Source organism: Rhinolophus hipposideros, assembly GCF_964194185.1.
Source record: "Rhinolophus hipposideros genome assembly, chromosome: 5".
Lineage (NCBI taxonomy): Eukaryota > Metazoa > Chordata > Mammalia > Chiroptera > Rhinolophidae > Rhinolophus > Rhinolophus hipposideros.
In genome coordinates, this window is record NC_138051.1 from 68,340,384 (window position 1) to 68,355,655 (window position 15,272).

Sequence of the window (15,272 nt, forward strand, 5' to 3'; positions counted from 1 at the left end):
AACTTGGCTTCTAATCCTCAACCTGCCATTAACTGCAGTATGACCTTGCCAAGTAACAAATCTAAACCCCTGTTCATCATCCATAAAGTAAGGATGATAGTATTTATCTCATAAGACTATTGTGAATTCTAATGAAATAATGCATAAGAAGCTCTTAGACATGCCCAGCACTGGGTGAATAATGTTAACTACTGTTACTAGCAGGTGATCTCTTACGTACTCACAAACTTTCAGAGAAGACTATGGATTATATAACATAGCTTCAGTTACTTGGGCATCATTGCTAATATGTAGAAAATGATGACTTTTAATATGTCGTTTCCTACTCTAATAACTTAAAAGAGCCTGTCTTTTTTGAATATTATCTTTCCTGGGAGATATTCCAGCTCTTGAAAACACCCATTTGGTATCATTTTTCCTGGGCCTTGCTCTCTTATTTATAAAATGAGAATAGAGTAATCAAAGTGATCTATAGTACTGTGCTAGTGGGACTATAATAGGTGTCCTTTTAAAAAAAAAGTTTTTTTTCTTTTATTTTTTCTAACTTGAAAATGTGACACTAATACTGCATCATGTGGCAGGAGAATTTAGTACTTGGTAGCTTATGAAGATGACATTCGAAACAGAGATGTCAGAATGCCACTTAAAATATTCCACTGAGGCAGGTCTCTTCTTAACCCATATAATGTTCTGTACTCATATGCATTTTTCAGAAATTGGATTACTGTGAGATAGTGTAAGATTTAGCTCGGTAGTTTCATGTTTATTTAAAAAGGCTGTGAAACATATGAAGGTTAAGGGTTAAAATAATGTTAATGAGGTTTTCCAGATATTTCACTTTTTACTTTTTTTCCTGTGTTTTGTTCCAGTCAGAGTACCCAAAACCCATTTTTAAATATTGTGGTAAAATATGTATAACATAAACTTTACCGTTTTAATCATTTTAAGTGTCCAGTTCTTGGCATTAAGAAGTTGGCATTGACATCATTGTGCAACCATGGCCACTGTCTATCTCTAGAATTTTTTTTATCTTCTCCAATGAAAACTCTTGTACCCATTAAATACTAATACCCTATCCCCTGACTCCCCTAGGCTCTGGCAACCACCATTCTACTTTCTGTCTCTATAAATTTGACTATTGTAGGAACTTCATATAATTGGAATCATACAATATTTGTACTCTTGTGACTGGTTTATTTCACTTAGCATAATTTCTTTAGTGTTGGTTCATCCATGTTTTAGCATGTGTCAAAATGTTCTTGTTTTTTAAGGCTGAGTAATGTTCCATTATGTATATGTACCACATTTTGTTTATTCATTCATCTATTGATGGATACGTGGGTTGCTTCTACCTTTTTGCTATTATGAATAATGCTGCTGTGAACATGGGTATTCAACTATGTGTTCCAGTTCCTACTTTCACTACTTTTGGGTATACGAGTATACCCAGAGGTAGAATTGCTGGCTCATATGGTAATTCTACATTTATTTTTTTGAGGAATCTCCACCCTTGTTTTCATAGTGGTTGTACCATTTTATATCCCTATCTGCAAAGCACAAGAGTTCCAATTTCTCCACATGCTTGCCAGCACTTGTTATTTACTGTGTGGTTTTTTGTTTTGTTATTTTTTGTATGTATGTATGTATTTATTTATTCATTTGAGAACAGCCATTCTAAATAGGCATGAGTGTTAACTGGCATGTCACTGTGTTTTGATTTGCGTTTTCCTAATGACTTGTGGTGTTATCTTTTCATGTGTTTTTTGGCTATTCATGTATCGGAGAAATGTCTATTCAAGTCATTTGTGTTTGGTGAACGACTTTTGAGCTCCTTCAAAAAAAAAAGCTATTGATGTGTCGGTAAACTAGCTAGGATGATGCTATATGGGATAAAATTTGTTGAAGAGACAGACCACGAGTCAGATGCTAACATCTTCAGTGGTCCTTCCTGACAGTCTCAATTGCACTTTATCACTTTTAAGTCATGGTTTTTACTTTAAAAAAAAAAGAAAGATAACAAATATACTATGTTTTCAATTTAGTAATTTAGGGGTAAAAGTAAAGAAAACCAAGGGAGGTAACAATAGAAATAAATTACAAACTAGAAATCAGTGGAAGTAATTAGTACAAGGACTAATTTTTATTAAAACATTAGGAAATAGAGAAATTGATGAGAACTATACCAAGAAAAATTACAGAACTAGAGTTAGAATGAGAAACTTGGACTACATTAAAAAAATAGGGATTTAAAAATAGAATTCTATACTCAGATGTCTGATAATTATGTAAATCTCAATGTAATGATGCTATATGGGTGTGACATTTTATTTCATATACTTGTGATCAAATATGGTCCTTTTATTTTAGTTACCTAATAGTTCTTTCTTTAAAAAAAATACCTGGATGTTTCATTCAACTTAATTTATAGCATAACGTTTTTTCATTTTAGGGGTGTGTGTGTGTGTGTGTGTGTGTGTGTGTGTGTGTATAAGTGTAAATAGACTTAATATACACACATTTGGTAATTAAGTTTGATTCCACTGTAAAGACTTAATATAATAGATATTTATGTGGTAAAAATTTGCAGAGAATAATTTCATTATTGTCCCTCCTTAATTGGAGCTTTCAACAAAACATTGATTACGAAAACTGTCAAAGTTGTATAATAAAAATAGGAAAATGTGAGGATGGACTATGCTTACATATTTGTTGAATTTTACCAATGACATTGAACTCTTTAAGACTAAATTTGAATTTAATGATGGATTTGATTTTCCTCCTTTAAATCGTATATCAATGACTACGTTAATTATATAATGTGGGTTTGAGTAGTGTAATGAATTGTATCCATGGAATAGCAGACATAATGGATAATATTTTAAATTTGAGGAATTTAGTCCATCTTTAAAATGATTAGAAGTCAATAGTAATATGAAAGTAATATTAAAAGGTATTGCTTTCCTTCATTTTTCTAACAGGGTCAACATATTTCATTAGCACCTATTCAAAAGCTAGAAGAAGCTCTTTATGAATATCAACCACTGCAAATAGAGACATGTGGACCACGAGTTCCTGAGTTTGAGATGCTAGGAAGACTTGGGTAAGTGCCCAAAAGAACTTCTCATTGAAGAGTGAATGTTTAGGGCTTTGTTGTTATTGTTGCTAACTCATGCTTTAATATTATTAGATTTTGAGTTTACAGAATTTTATACTCTTTTGTAAAAAAGAATGGTGCTTAATACTGAGTTAATACATTATTTTTTCTATGGTCTTGTTAGGTTTTTTGAGATTGAGATTGGATTGTATTAGTTCCCTTTTAAGGCTGTCCTTGGCAGCCATATTGAAGTAGCTGTTCAGTTTTAGTTCACTGCATACTTTCTTAGAAATAGGGGCTTATGTCACTAGTAAGCCAGTAATAATATAAGAGTTGAGCTCCTTGCCATGAAAAAGAGTAGATTTACTCACTGTCTGCTGTCTATAGTGAAACTATATTTATGAGAAATGAGCCACAAAATGTATTTTGTGAAAAGGTGTATGTAGAACTGGCCAGTGACTCAAAAGCCATAATATATTTATCCATTTTGAAAATGAATGTGGGATTATGGCTTTTGTCAGTGGTGAAGGGGATCAGTCTTTCTCACAGGAGGAGGTGGCATTTGTACTTGAAAAGTACAGGCACAGACTTTGTTGGATGGAGCAAATAATATGTTGTTCTGGTGTCTCAACCTAAGCTATGGAATAACAAAATGATCCTGAATTGGTTGTTTCCAACAACAACACAAAAACAATGTAAAGATATAATGTGAAAAGAAAAAAATGGGTACAGTGAAACCAAGTAATTAAAAAGTAATTAAGAAAAAAACCCAATAGCAAAAACAAGATAGATGAAACAGACAAAATCTATATTCATCTTTAAAACCAAAACCAGAGTCTTGAACATGATACATAGTATTTTGCATATGAACATGGAAGCTCCCAGGTCAAATTATTATTAAAATGATAGATAATTTACGTATCTGCTATTTGGTAGATCTTAAGACTTTCTTTAGTTCTGTATGCGCCGAAGCCCTTCGCTCTACGTTCAGGAACACACAGGGCTGTCCCCAATCAACAACTGCTTTTCAACATAGTATTCAAAGTCCTAGCCAGAGCAATCAGGCAAGAGAAAGAAATACAAGGCATCCGAATTGGGAATGAAGAAGTTGAATTATCACTTTTTGCAGATGACATGATTCTATATATAGAAAATCCTAAAGACTCCACCAAAAAGCTGTTAGAAATAGTAAATGAGTACAGTAAAGTTGCCAGCTACAAAATCAACATACAAAAAGCCATTGCATTTGTATATACTAACAATGAAATCTCAGAAAAAAGAAGTCCTATGGTTTCCAAGCATGAAGCCAAGGGGATGTGAAACAAAACCTAAAATCCTTTCTTGAGTTTGAGATAACAAATTCATCAAATAATTGGCCTACATGCTAAAATTGAAGGTTCAGGAGACAGATAATGTAGGGTTTTGCAATGTGAAAATTTTTTTTTTTTAATTTATTTGTTGGGGGTGACAATTGTTAATGAAATTACATAATTTCAGGTGTACAATTCTGTATTACATCATCTATAAATCCCATTGTGTGTTCACCACCCAGAGTCAGTTCTCCTTCCATCACCATATATTTGATCCCCCTTACCCTCATCTCCCTCCCCCCACTCCCCTTACCCTCTGGTAACCACTAAACTATTGTCTGTGTCTATAAGTTTTTGTTTCTCATTTGTTTGTCTTGTTTTTTTGTTGTTTTTGGTTTATATACCACATATCAGTGAAATCATAGGGTTTTCTGCTTTTTCTGTCTGACTTATTTCACTTAGCATTATACTCTCAAGATCCATCCATGTTGTCACAAATGTTCCTATGTCATCTTTTCTTAATGCCGAATAGTATTCCATTGTGTATATATACCACAACTTCTTTATCCAGTCATCTATCAAAGGACATTTTGGTTGTTTCCATGTCTTGGCCACCGTAAACAAAGCTGCAATGAACATTGGAGCACACGTGTCTTTATGTATAAATGTTTTCAGATTTTTGGGGTAGATACCCAGGAGAGGGATTGCTGGGTCATATGGTGATTCTATTCATAATTTTTTGAGGAACCTCCACACTGCCTTCCATAGCGGCTGCACCAGTCTGCATTCCCTCCAACAGTGTATGAGGGTTCCTTTTTCTCCACAGCCTCTCCAACACTTGTTGCTATTTGTCTTGTTGATGATAGCCATTCTGACTGGGGTGAGGTGATATCTCATTGTGGTTTTTATTTGCATTTATCTGATGATTAGTGATGTTGAGCATTTTTTCATATGTCTATTTGCCATTTGTAAGTCCTCTGTGGAGAAATGTCTCTTCAGGTCCTCTGCCCATTTTTCAATTGGGTTGTTTGTTTTTTTGTTGTTGAGTTTCATGAGTTCCTTGTATATTTTTGATATTAGACCCTTATCGGAGGAACTGTTTGCAAAAACCTTCTCCTATTCAGTCGGTTGCCTCTTTATTTTGTCGATGGTTTCTTTTGCTGTGCAGAAACTTTTAAGTTTCATATAGTCCCATTTGTTTATTTTAGCTTTTACTTCCATTGCCTTTGGAGTCAAATTCATAAAATGCTCTTTGAACCCAAGGTCCATACGTTTAGTACCTATGTTTTCTTCTATGCAGTTTATTGTGTCAGGTCTTATGCTTAAGTCTTTGATCCATTTTGAATTAATTTTGGTACATGGTGACAGATAACAGTCCAGTTTCATTCTTTTGCACGTGGCTATCCAATTCTCCCAGCACCATTTATTGAAGAGGCTGTCTTTCCTCCATTGTATGTTTTCAGCTTCTTTGTCAATAATTATCTGTCCATACTTATGTGGTTTTATTTCTGGGTTCTCAATTCTATTCCATTGGTCTATGTGTCTGTTTTTCTGCCAATACCATGCTGTTTTGATTATTGTAGCCCTGTAGTACAAGCTAAAGTCAGGCAGTGTGATACCTCCAGCATTGTTCTTTTTTCTTAAGATTGCTTTGGCAATTCGGGGTCTTTTGTGGTCCCAAACAAATCTGATGATTTTTTGTTCTATTTCTTTAAAAAATGCCATTGGGATTTTGATGGGGATTGCATTAAATCTGTATATTGCTTTGGGTAATATGGCCACAATGTGAAAAATTATAAGTGATATAGACATTGATTTCTTACCTCTTACTGGATATGCAAGAGCCAGAATTCTGTATCTCCAAAATAAATTTTCTTAAAATCTTGACTCTATGTCAGTGAAGACAAAGTATTTAAAATAGTACTCCTCTATTACAGGGTTTTGCATTTTCCAATAATTTTGTCATTAAAATTGCATTTGAAAGATCATTGGAATGGTTATTCATAATAACAATGCACAAGTAAACTGTATAACAACAATTAATGCAAAGGATGGGAAGAGGGGAAAAACTGTGCTGTTGTAATGTCCTTGTACAATATGTGATGTAGTATAATAGTATCTGGTGATAAGTTAAAGATGTTTAATATAACCGTAGTACAACTACTAAAAATGTAAAACAAAGTGAGATAGTCAGTAAATCGGTATCAGAGGAAATAATGAGGTCATAAGAAATACTTCATTAGTAAAAAAGAGAGCAGGAAAAGAGGGAGGCAAAAAAGAAAGAAATGGTACAATTAGGAAATAAATAGCATAATGTTAGATTTAATCTTAACTATATCAGTAATTGCATTAAATGTAAATATTCTAAACCAGCACTATCCAATAAAACTTTCTAAAGTGATGGAAATATTCTCTGTCTGTGCTATCCAAGATATTATCCACCAGTTACATGTTTCTACTGAGCATTTGAATGTGCCTAGTGCAACTGAAGACTTGCATTTTAAATTTTATTAATATTTTTAAATAAACACATATGGCTTGTTGCTACTATATTGGATAACACAGGTCTAAATATTCCAAATAATAGTCTGAGATTGCCAGATTGGATTAAAAAAAGCAAGATTTATATGTTTTCTGTGATACAAGGATCTGGCATTATATATACAGCTCAGTTTCTCTGAGCTTGAAAAGTTTCTCTGAAGATCTTGGATCTATAATTCATTGTTATTTTGTAACTTTCTCAACTGTTATCGCTTCACAGATTTATTCTGCTCCATTTTCTCACTATTTTCATTCTGAGATTCTGATTTCACATGTTAGACCTTTTGATATTATTGTAGAGGTTTTGGGTGCTCTGTTTTGTGTTTGCAATCTTTTCTTAAGTTTGTGTTTCAAAATTTGGGTAATTCTGTTGTCCTTTCCTCAAGTTCACTTATTCTTCTGTGTTCCTTCTGCTGATAAGTCTATCAAAGGAATTCTTTCTGCTACGGCAGTTTTCATATCTAGCATTTCCACTCCTTTTTTAATTTCCATCTCTGCTGAAATTCCCTAGGTGTTTGTACATGTTATCCACCTTTTTTCACTAGAGCTTTTAACTTATTAATCTTGTAATTGTGAAGTGCCTCTTTGATACTTCCAATATCTCTTGGTCTGGTCCTGTTGACTGTTTTATGTCTTGATAGATTTGCTTTTCCTGCTTCTTGTTTTTATTGTAATTATTGCTTGAATATTGGACATTCTGTGCAACAGAACAGTAGAGACTGAGATAAATAATATTTATGCCAAGAAATATTTGTCTTTTTTTCTGTCAGGCCATTAGTGTAGGGAGTTGAGTACTAAGTCTGGAGTTTGATCCCAGTTTGGGATTTTGTGGTTGCTCTAGTTACCATCACTGTATCACAGGCTTCAGATTCTTCTAGTTGTGATCTGTTGCCACACTGTGCCTGTTATGAGGACTGGAGTGCTGGAGGGATTTTCTCAGTCTTCTTGCTCCACTGTTGGCTTTCAACAAGCTCTGCAAGCCTGAGCCACAGAGGAGTTTTCTCTTGATGCTCCTCCCCAGCAATAGATTGCTCTTGCTTTTTTCTTGGAATAAGTCTTGTGGTGGGAGCAAGGGGGTTTCTTAGTTCTCCTATTTGAGTTTTAGTCTTAGGACTAAAACTGGCTCTGTGTGCCAGAGCCTCGGGGGAGCCTTCTCACTGTACCTGTCTCTTTCCCAGAGGCAAAAAACTTCTGTCTCCTGCTTCAGGGTGCAGGTGGGTTTGCTGTTCCTTCCCAGCCCCACAACTGAACTCTGTCCTGCCTTTCCTGAGAGGCTGAAGGCTTTTGTCTGTGTCAGTATAGAGTTGGGGCGGGTGGAAATAGGTTTTACACTCCTTCCTGAGTGAAACCCAACCTTTGCCTTTCTCCAGAAACTGAGTCTTGACTGTTCTTTTTCTTTTTTATAATTCATTTCCTCTTCTATTTAGTGTTCAGTTATTACGATTTTTATTAGATCTCTATAATGGAATATCCTCTTCATCTTCCTTTTTTAATGTGATATGGTTGTGGTGCTGCTATATATACACGTGTATGTGAGTATTTAACGAACTGATAGACTTCTGTATGAAACAGATGTCTGGTAGATTGTTTTTATCCCTTGTTTTAAGTAAATTATTAAGTTGAATAAATTTGGGCAACACTTTTGATTGGAGTCCTTTTGGTTTCCTTCTGCCATTATGGTTTAGATTTTTAAAGGCAGGGTAAGTGTCCTTTAGATAAGGTATAACCATAGTGTTTGTATTTTTCCCCAAGTTTTTCATATCTAAAATCTTATTTAAACTTAATAAGTTTAATAAAAGGAAGCTGGATCACTTTTTGGGGGGTGGTTGTGTTGGTTGGGAGTCTTTCATTATAAATCATTGACTGTTTAGAATATACAGTTAGATTTCTAGAAGTAGGTTTTTGTCTTTTTCAACAAAAACTGTACATATATTTTATATCCACAAAAGTTAAGAAGGCAAATTGTTCTGATTACAAATAAACATGTACGTATTTCAAGCAGTAGTCCTTCACTGTGACAGTTGCTTTTAGACATCTGTGGCTAAGGAATGAAGGAATTTCTAGATTATCAATAGTGATATCAGAATTGCTAAAGAAACATTGGCTTTTTCTTGGCGTAAACAATTTACCCAAATAGAATGTATCTCATACCTTCCTTCTCGTCAGCCTTCTACCTTGAGAAAGGGATTGAATTCCATATAGACAGTTTTAGTTTTTGGAGCTGGGATTAGCTCTAGCAGTCTATTAGGTAATATGTTATGATCTGATATTTAAATATTTGCCTAAATATATCCTAACTTGAATTGTTGTACTACTAGTTCATTTTCTGTTCTGGAATTATTATTTGAAACCATATGTTTTCTTACTTTTTTCTTACTACTCCAGACCTAAGGATACATTTTTATTTACTATAATTTTCAGAAACATTTAGAGAGAAACCGAAGAAGTTACTCTGTTATTATTATTTTTCAAAGAATGATTTGGCATCCTCAAAGTTGCTGCTTTTAAGGTACAAGGAATATTAACTACAGTTGACTAAAGATGTAATTGTCACACATCTATCCTAAGAGTTGTCCACATCTTAGCTAGAAGACTGTATCTAATAAGCCCCAGTTAGCCCTGTATAGTGGAGCTTTCCTCCTCCGCCCACCCTCTAGCTTCTACTCTTCTCTTTTCTTCTCCTATTGCAACAAAATTTCCATTTTATATTACGTTATTCTACAAAGGGAACAAATTTAATTTCCCTAGAGGCAAACAGAGAATAAATTAACTGCCTCATTTCCATTTTCTTATATCTGCTTTTGAAATCTTTATGACGTGATGAAGTTAAGAATAATACACTTTGTAGCTTCACTTCAGTTGGCTCAAAACTGTGGATGCAGGCACTTTCAAAATAATTTGAATTATATATTTTTGGGAGTGGGTCACATAAGTCTTAGGAGAATTCCTCCAAAAAAATTTATGTTTTTGTTTTCATGTATAGCTTTGATAAAAGATGAAATCCAAAGTATGTTGCCATGAGATTTTAGGTGGTTTTTACTGAGATCTTGTCTAAAGTTAGTTAAACTTGAGAAATAGATGAAGAATAAATGAGAATTTCTCTTTCAGGAGGGTACTATGAATATATAATTATAGTTCAAATTGCACTGGCAGCACTCTTCTGGTTTGCTCAAGGCAATATGTAAACATGTTTTATTAATTCTGTGCCAGTGGGAGCAAGCATTGGGAAAACTTAACTGCTAATTGAAATTCCCCAGACTACGGCTTTAGTGGTTAGTTTAGTAAAGTCTCTTGATTGGCACTGTGAGACTGTCTTTTTAATAATCAACTGGCTTTCTAGTGAATATTTTACTACCTTCCACCCAAAGAAGAATTATTCCCTTAACTGACATAAATTTTAAGCATTTATCAACTTTATTCATCAATTTCAAATTAATCAGATATCACTACTGTTTTAAATAGATATATGATTTACTTAATAAAAACTGCTCATTTGCGAGCCTATTATAGAAATAAGGAAAACCTGTTTTATAAGATAAATTATGATCCTTAAGTAAGATGTATATTTTTCAGTTATCCTTAATTTATGAATTTAAATTAAGCCATTTGTTATTAATTTATGAATTTAAATGAAGCCATTTGTTATCAAAGTTCTATAGAATGAAATTTCAACCTTCATTTCCTGTGGAACTTTTCTGTGTGTTTCTTTGTGGTAGAGTGTTGTAGCCAAATGCACATGTTTGTTTCTTTCTCTTCTGCTGATGTAACTGACATAAGTTATGTGCTATCAGTTATGATAGCTTTAAAAAATAGATTTAAACTATGATAGTTCAGTATCTTGAGTTCTTTCTAACCAGGTGATAGATTTTTAAACTATTATTTTGTAATTAGTAGTGAAAATAATTGTGGGAGTAATGATAGCATTGAATTAACCCAGTTGACTAGAACCTTATGATAATTAGAAGTTTCTTGTTTGATCTCCATCAGCACCTATGACTTTCTTTTCTTGTGTAGCCATAGACTACATTGATAAAAACCAATTTGCTGAGCAAAAGTTACTGACCTGTTACAAATCCATTACTGTGTCTGGCACAGCAATTAAAAGTGTTCATTTTTGAGGGAATAGGGTAGGGTATAGTCCCTCCAAAGTAGAAGATCCACTTTCATGGTAAAGTTGGAGACACTTTTCATGACCATTCTTTTGCTCTTAAAAATTGGTAAATGAGAACTTTCTATGTCAAGAATTTGAGATGAGATGTTAAACACATATGTTTTTTTATAATTAAAGTTTATTGGGGTGACAGTTGTTATAAAATTACATAGATTTCAGGTGTACAATTCTGTAATGCATCATCTATGTATCACGTTGTATGTTCCCCACCCAAAGTCAGTTCTCTTTTCATCACCATATAGTTGATCCCTTTCACCCTCATCTACCACCCTCCCCCTAACCCTCTGGTAACCACTAAACTATTGTCTATCTCTATGAGTTTTTGTTTCTTTGTTTGTTTGTCTTGTTCCTTTGTTGTTTTCAGTTTTATGTACCACGTATCAGTGAAATCATGTGGTTTTTGACTTTTTCTGTCTGGCTCATTTCACTTAACACAATAATCTGAAGATCTATCCATATTGTTGCAAAAGGCACTATTTCATCTTTTCTTATGGCAGAATAGTATTCCATTGTGTATATATACCACAACTTTTTTATCCAATCATCTTTCGAAGGACACTTTGGTTGTTTTCATGTTTTGGCCACCAAAAACAAAGCTTCAGTAAACATCAGAGCACATATATCTTTACGGGTAAATGTTTTCAGGCTTTTTGGTAGATACCCAGGCTCTATTATTAATATCCTTCAATGGTTCATCTTCGCCTGAATAATCTGACCTCTGTCTACCTTCATGGCCATATATTCCTGCCCCTCTCATACTTGGTGTTTCTTAAGAACCTCATGGTGTTTCATGCATTTTTGTGCCCTAACGTGTTGTTTCGATTCCTCAAGAGGCTCTTTGCCTTTATATTTGTGGCACAGCCCCCTCTAGTAAGTTCTTTCCATCTTTTCTGCCCTATGCGTGAATTGTCTGTTTATGCCCCATGTCCCCCTATCTATTAGGGTCGTATTGTTTTCCTTATTATATGAGTCAGCCATATAGTAAGACTATTAATCCTTGAAATTCCAAAAATTTTCTGCTATTCTTATATTGTTTATGATGTGTTGTAGTTTTAATCTCTGAGCTGTAAAGTATTTTGATGATGTCCTATTAATTTTCCATTGTTCTTCTACTTAGGAAGTCCTAAACCAACACACAGAACCTTGTATATATTTATTTATAGTCTAATTTTTATGTAGCTTCAATTTTTACATCTAATCACTTAATCCATCTGGATTTATTTTGTGAGGAGCTATAAAATAATTTTTTTTCCAACATAGTAAATCAGTTGGCCCAGAATAATTTATTTAATGATTTTCTTTTCTCCATGGATGTGTTACCTTACCATACTAGGACTTTTTCTCTGCTGTGCTTTCTTTTCCATTAATCTAGGTTTCAATTTTTTCAACAGTATCACATTATTAATTTAAATTCATGATATGTTTTAATATTAAGTCATGTATGTATTTTCTATTGTTGTGTATTAAATTACCACAAATTTAAGCGGCTTAAAACAATATCCATTTTTATCTCATTTATTATCAGTACCTGAGTCAGCAGTCTGGGCTTGGGTTACCAGGATCCTCTGTTCTGGTAGCACGGGGTTGCAATCAAAGTCTCAGCAGGTGCTATGGTTCCTTGTAAGCGTTTCTTGAGGGTTGTCTTTCAAGCTCATTCAGGTTATTGGTAGAATTGGGTTCCTTACAGGTGTAGAATTTACGATGACTTCCATCTTTTTAAATGCTAGCAGAAGAAAATCTCTTTGACTTTCTTCCTTTTTAAGGGCTCCTACCTGATTAAATGTGGCCCACCTAAGTACTTCCCCTTTTTATTAATTCTTAATCACCCAATTTGAGATCTTAATTACATCTGCAAAATCCCTTTTGCCATTTACAGTAGTGCCCCCTTGTTTGTGTGGTACATGTTCCAAGACCCCCAGGCGACACCTGAAACCAGGATAGTTTATAGTATATGTATATAGTACATATGAGTATACTGTGTTTTTCCTATAGATACATACTTACATACATACATACATACCTATGAAAAAGTTTTATTTATAAATAAGGCACAATAAGAGATTAACAACAATAATAAAATAGAACAATTATAACAATACACTGTAACAAAAGCTATATGAATGTGGTCTTTCTCTTGCTCTCTCAAAATAGTGTACTATGCTTTTCCTTCTGCCTGTGATGATGTGAGATAATAAAATGCCAAACCTATTTCTGAATCTGTGTGCCCATCCCTTACTTGCAGGAAATGGCTTGATGTCACTCATTTCAGGGAATCCTTTGCTGAAGTCTTCATTTAGGGTCAGTGCTTTCTGATCCAACATGTTGCCTCAGTTGGAACACATTTTCTGTTCATGTCTTCCACCCACAAATTTAATGCCATTTCCATCTTAACTAATCACTTAATCACATATTATGGTGTGACGTTTGCAGTTTGAGGTGGTACAGCAAAACTAGCACAAATTCCTTTTTCACAATTTCAGAGATAGATTTGTTTGTTCTTTCTATAGATCTTAGCAACCTCAGCATGCAATTATTTTCTTTCCTTATTAAGTTGAAAACTTTTACCTTTCCACTCCCTTTGCAGCTTTGCTTTGGCATATACGAATTGCCAGCATCACTACTCTTGCACTTTGGGCCATTATTAAGTAAAATAAGGGTTACTTGAACACAAGCACTGTGATACCATGACAGTTGATAGGATAACCAACACGGCTACTAAGTGACTAATGGGCGGGTGGGATATACAGCGTGCATACCCTGGATAAAGGGTTGATTCACATCTCAGGCAGGATGCAAGGATGATGCGAGATTTCAACAGGCTACTCAGAACAGTGCGCAATCTAAAACTTATGAATTGTTTATTTCTGGAATTTTTCAGTAACATAATATTTTGGGCTGCAGTTGACCGTGGGTAACTGAAGCCACAGAAAGCAAAACTGCGGATAACAGGGGACTACTGTAATATAATCTCAGGAGTGAAATCTATCAGATCCCGGGGGAACGGGGACTACTCTAATATAATCTCAAGAGTGAAATCTGTCAGATCCAGGGGGAAGAATTGTGCAAGGATGCGTACAGGCAGTGGGGATCTTGGGGGCCACCTGAGAATTCTTCTTACCATAGGTAGAGCAAGTCTTCCTTTGCTACTTATCTTTTTCAGAGTATTCTTAGCACCTTTATACATTTATTCTTCCAAAAGAATTGTCCAAAGCAACAAAGCACTCCACACTTCTTGAAAGTTTTCTATACCTTTGAATTTTCAAAATAAAATATTTTGAAACAAGTAATGAAATAAATCAAACCAAAACCTTCAACAACTTAACTAAATTCCTATAACACCCCAGATAACAAACAGCCAAATACCACTCCTTTTGGGATTTTATTTGGAATTGCTTTAAAATTATAAACTGATTAGAGAAGATTGGGCATTCAAAATTTATTGTTTTCATATATCACACATTTCTTGGAGATTAATTTTCATTATATTAACTTGTGATGCTGTTACAAAATTTTCATTTGCTTTCTAACTGGTTCTTGCTTAAAAATATTCTAACTGATTCTTGCTTAAATATATATATATTTGTATCTAGCTGCTTTACTGAGCTCTTATAATTTTAATTGTTCTATTAGGTGAATATGTGGGGTTTTATTTGGAAGTCAGTTATCTGAAAAAATGATTTTTTTCTTTTAAATACTCTATTTCTAACTTCAGTGTAATATTTTACTGCATTTGGCTAGAACTTCTTGACCTGGTGTTATACAGTTCTGGTAATAGCAGTTTCTTGTTTCTGATTTTTTTTGTGAATGCTTCAAGTGTTTCATCATTAAATATTTGCTGGCTGTTTGTTTACATGATGTTTCTTATCTTGTATTTTTAAAAATCACATTGAGGAAATTTGTGTTCTTTGGTCAAGATCTTTACCTATTGACTAATTGTTTATGGATTATCTAAGAATGGAGAAAAGTATTTGTTTTGCTTTATGTTTGTTTTGTTTTTGATGCTGCCCACTTAAGTTTATATGTTAGTTTTAGAAGAAGTCTCAGGGACATCAGAAAAATCAAAGAATATGGAAAAATACAAAAGTCACAAAAATGATTGCAACATGTACCGTGTTTCCCCAAAAATAAGACCTAAGCCTGACAATCAGCTCTAATA

At 34.0% G+C, this 15,272-nt stretch overlaps 1 protein-coding gene across 1 annotated transcript in view; it reads left to right on the top strand.

Moving 5' to 3' along the window:
* The window catches only part of MNAT1 (MNAT1 component of CDK activating kinase), a 185,156-nt gene that overhangs the window by 119,671 nt on the left and 50,213 nt on the right, over positions 1-15,272 (top strand). Inside the window, exon 7 of the mRNA XM_081049597.1 lies at positions 2,979-3,100. Within this exon, the coding sequence (XP_080905723.1) occupies positions 2,979-3,100 (122 nt within the window). The remainder of the gene's footprint in view (positions 1-2,978; positions 3,101-15,272) is intronic.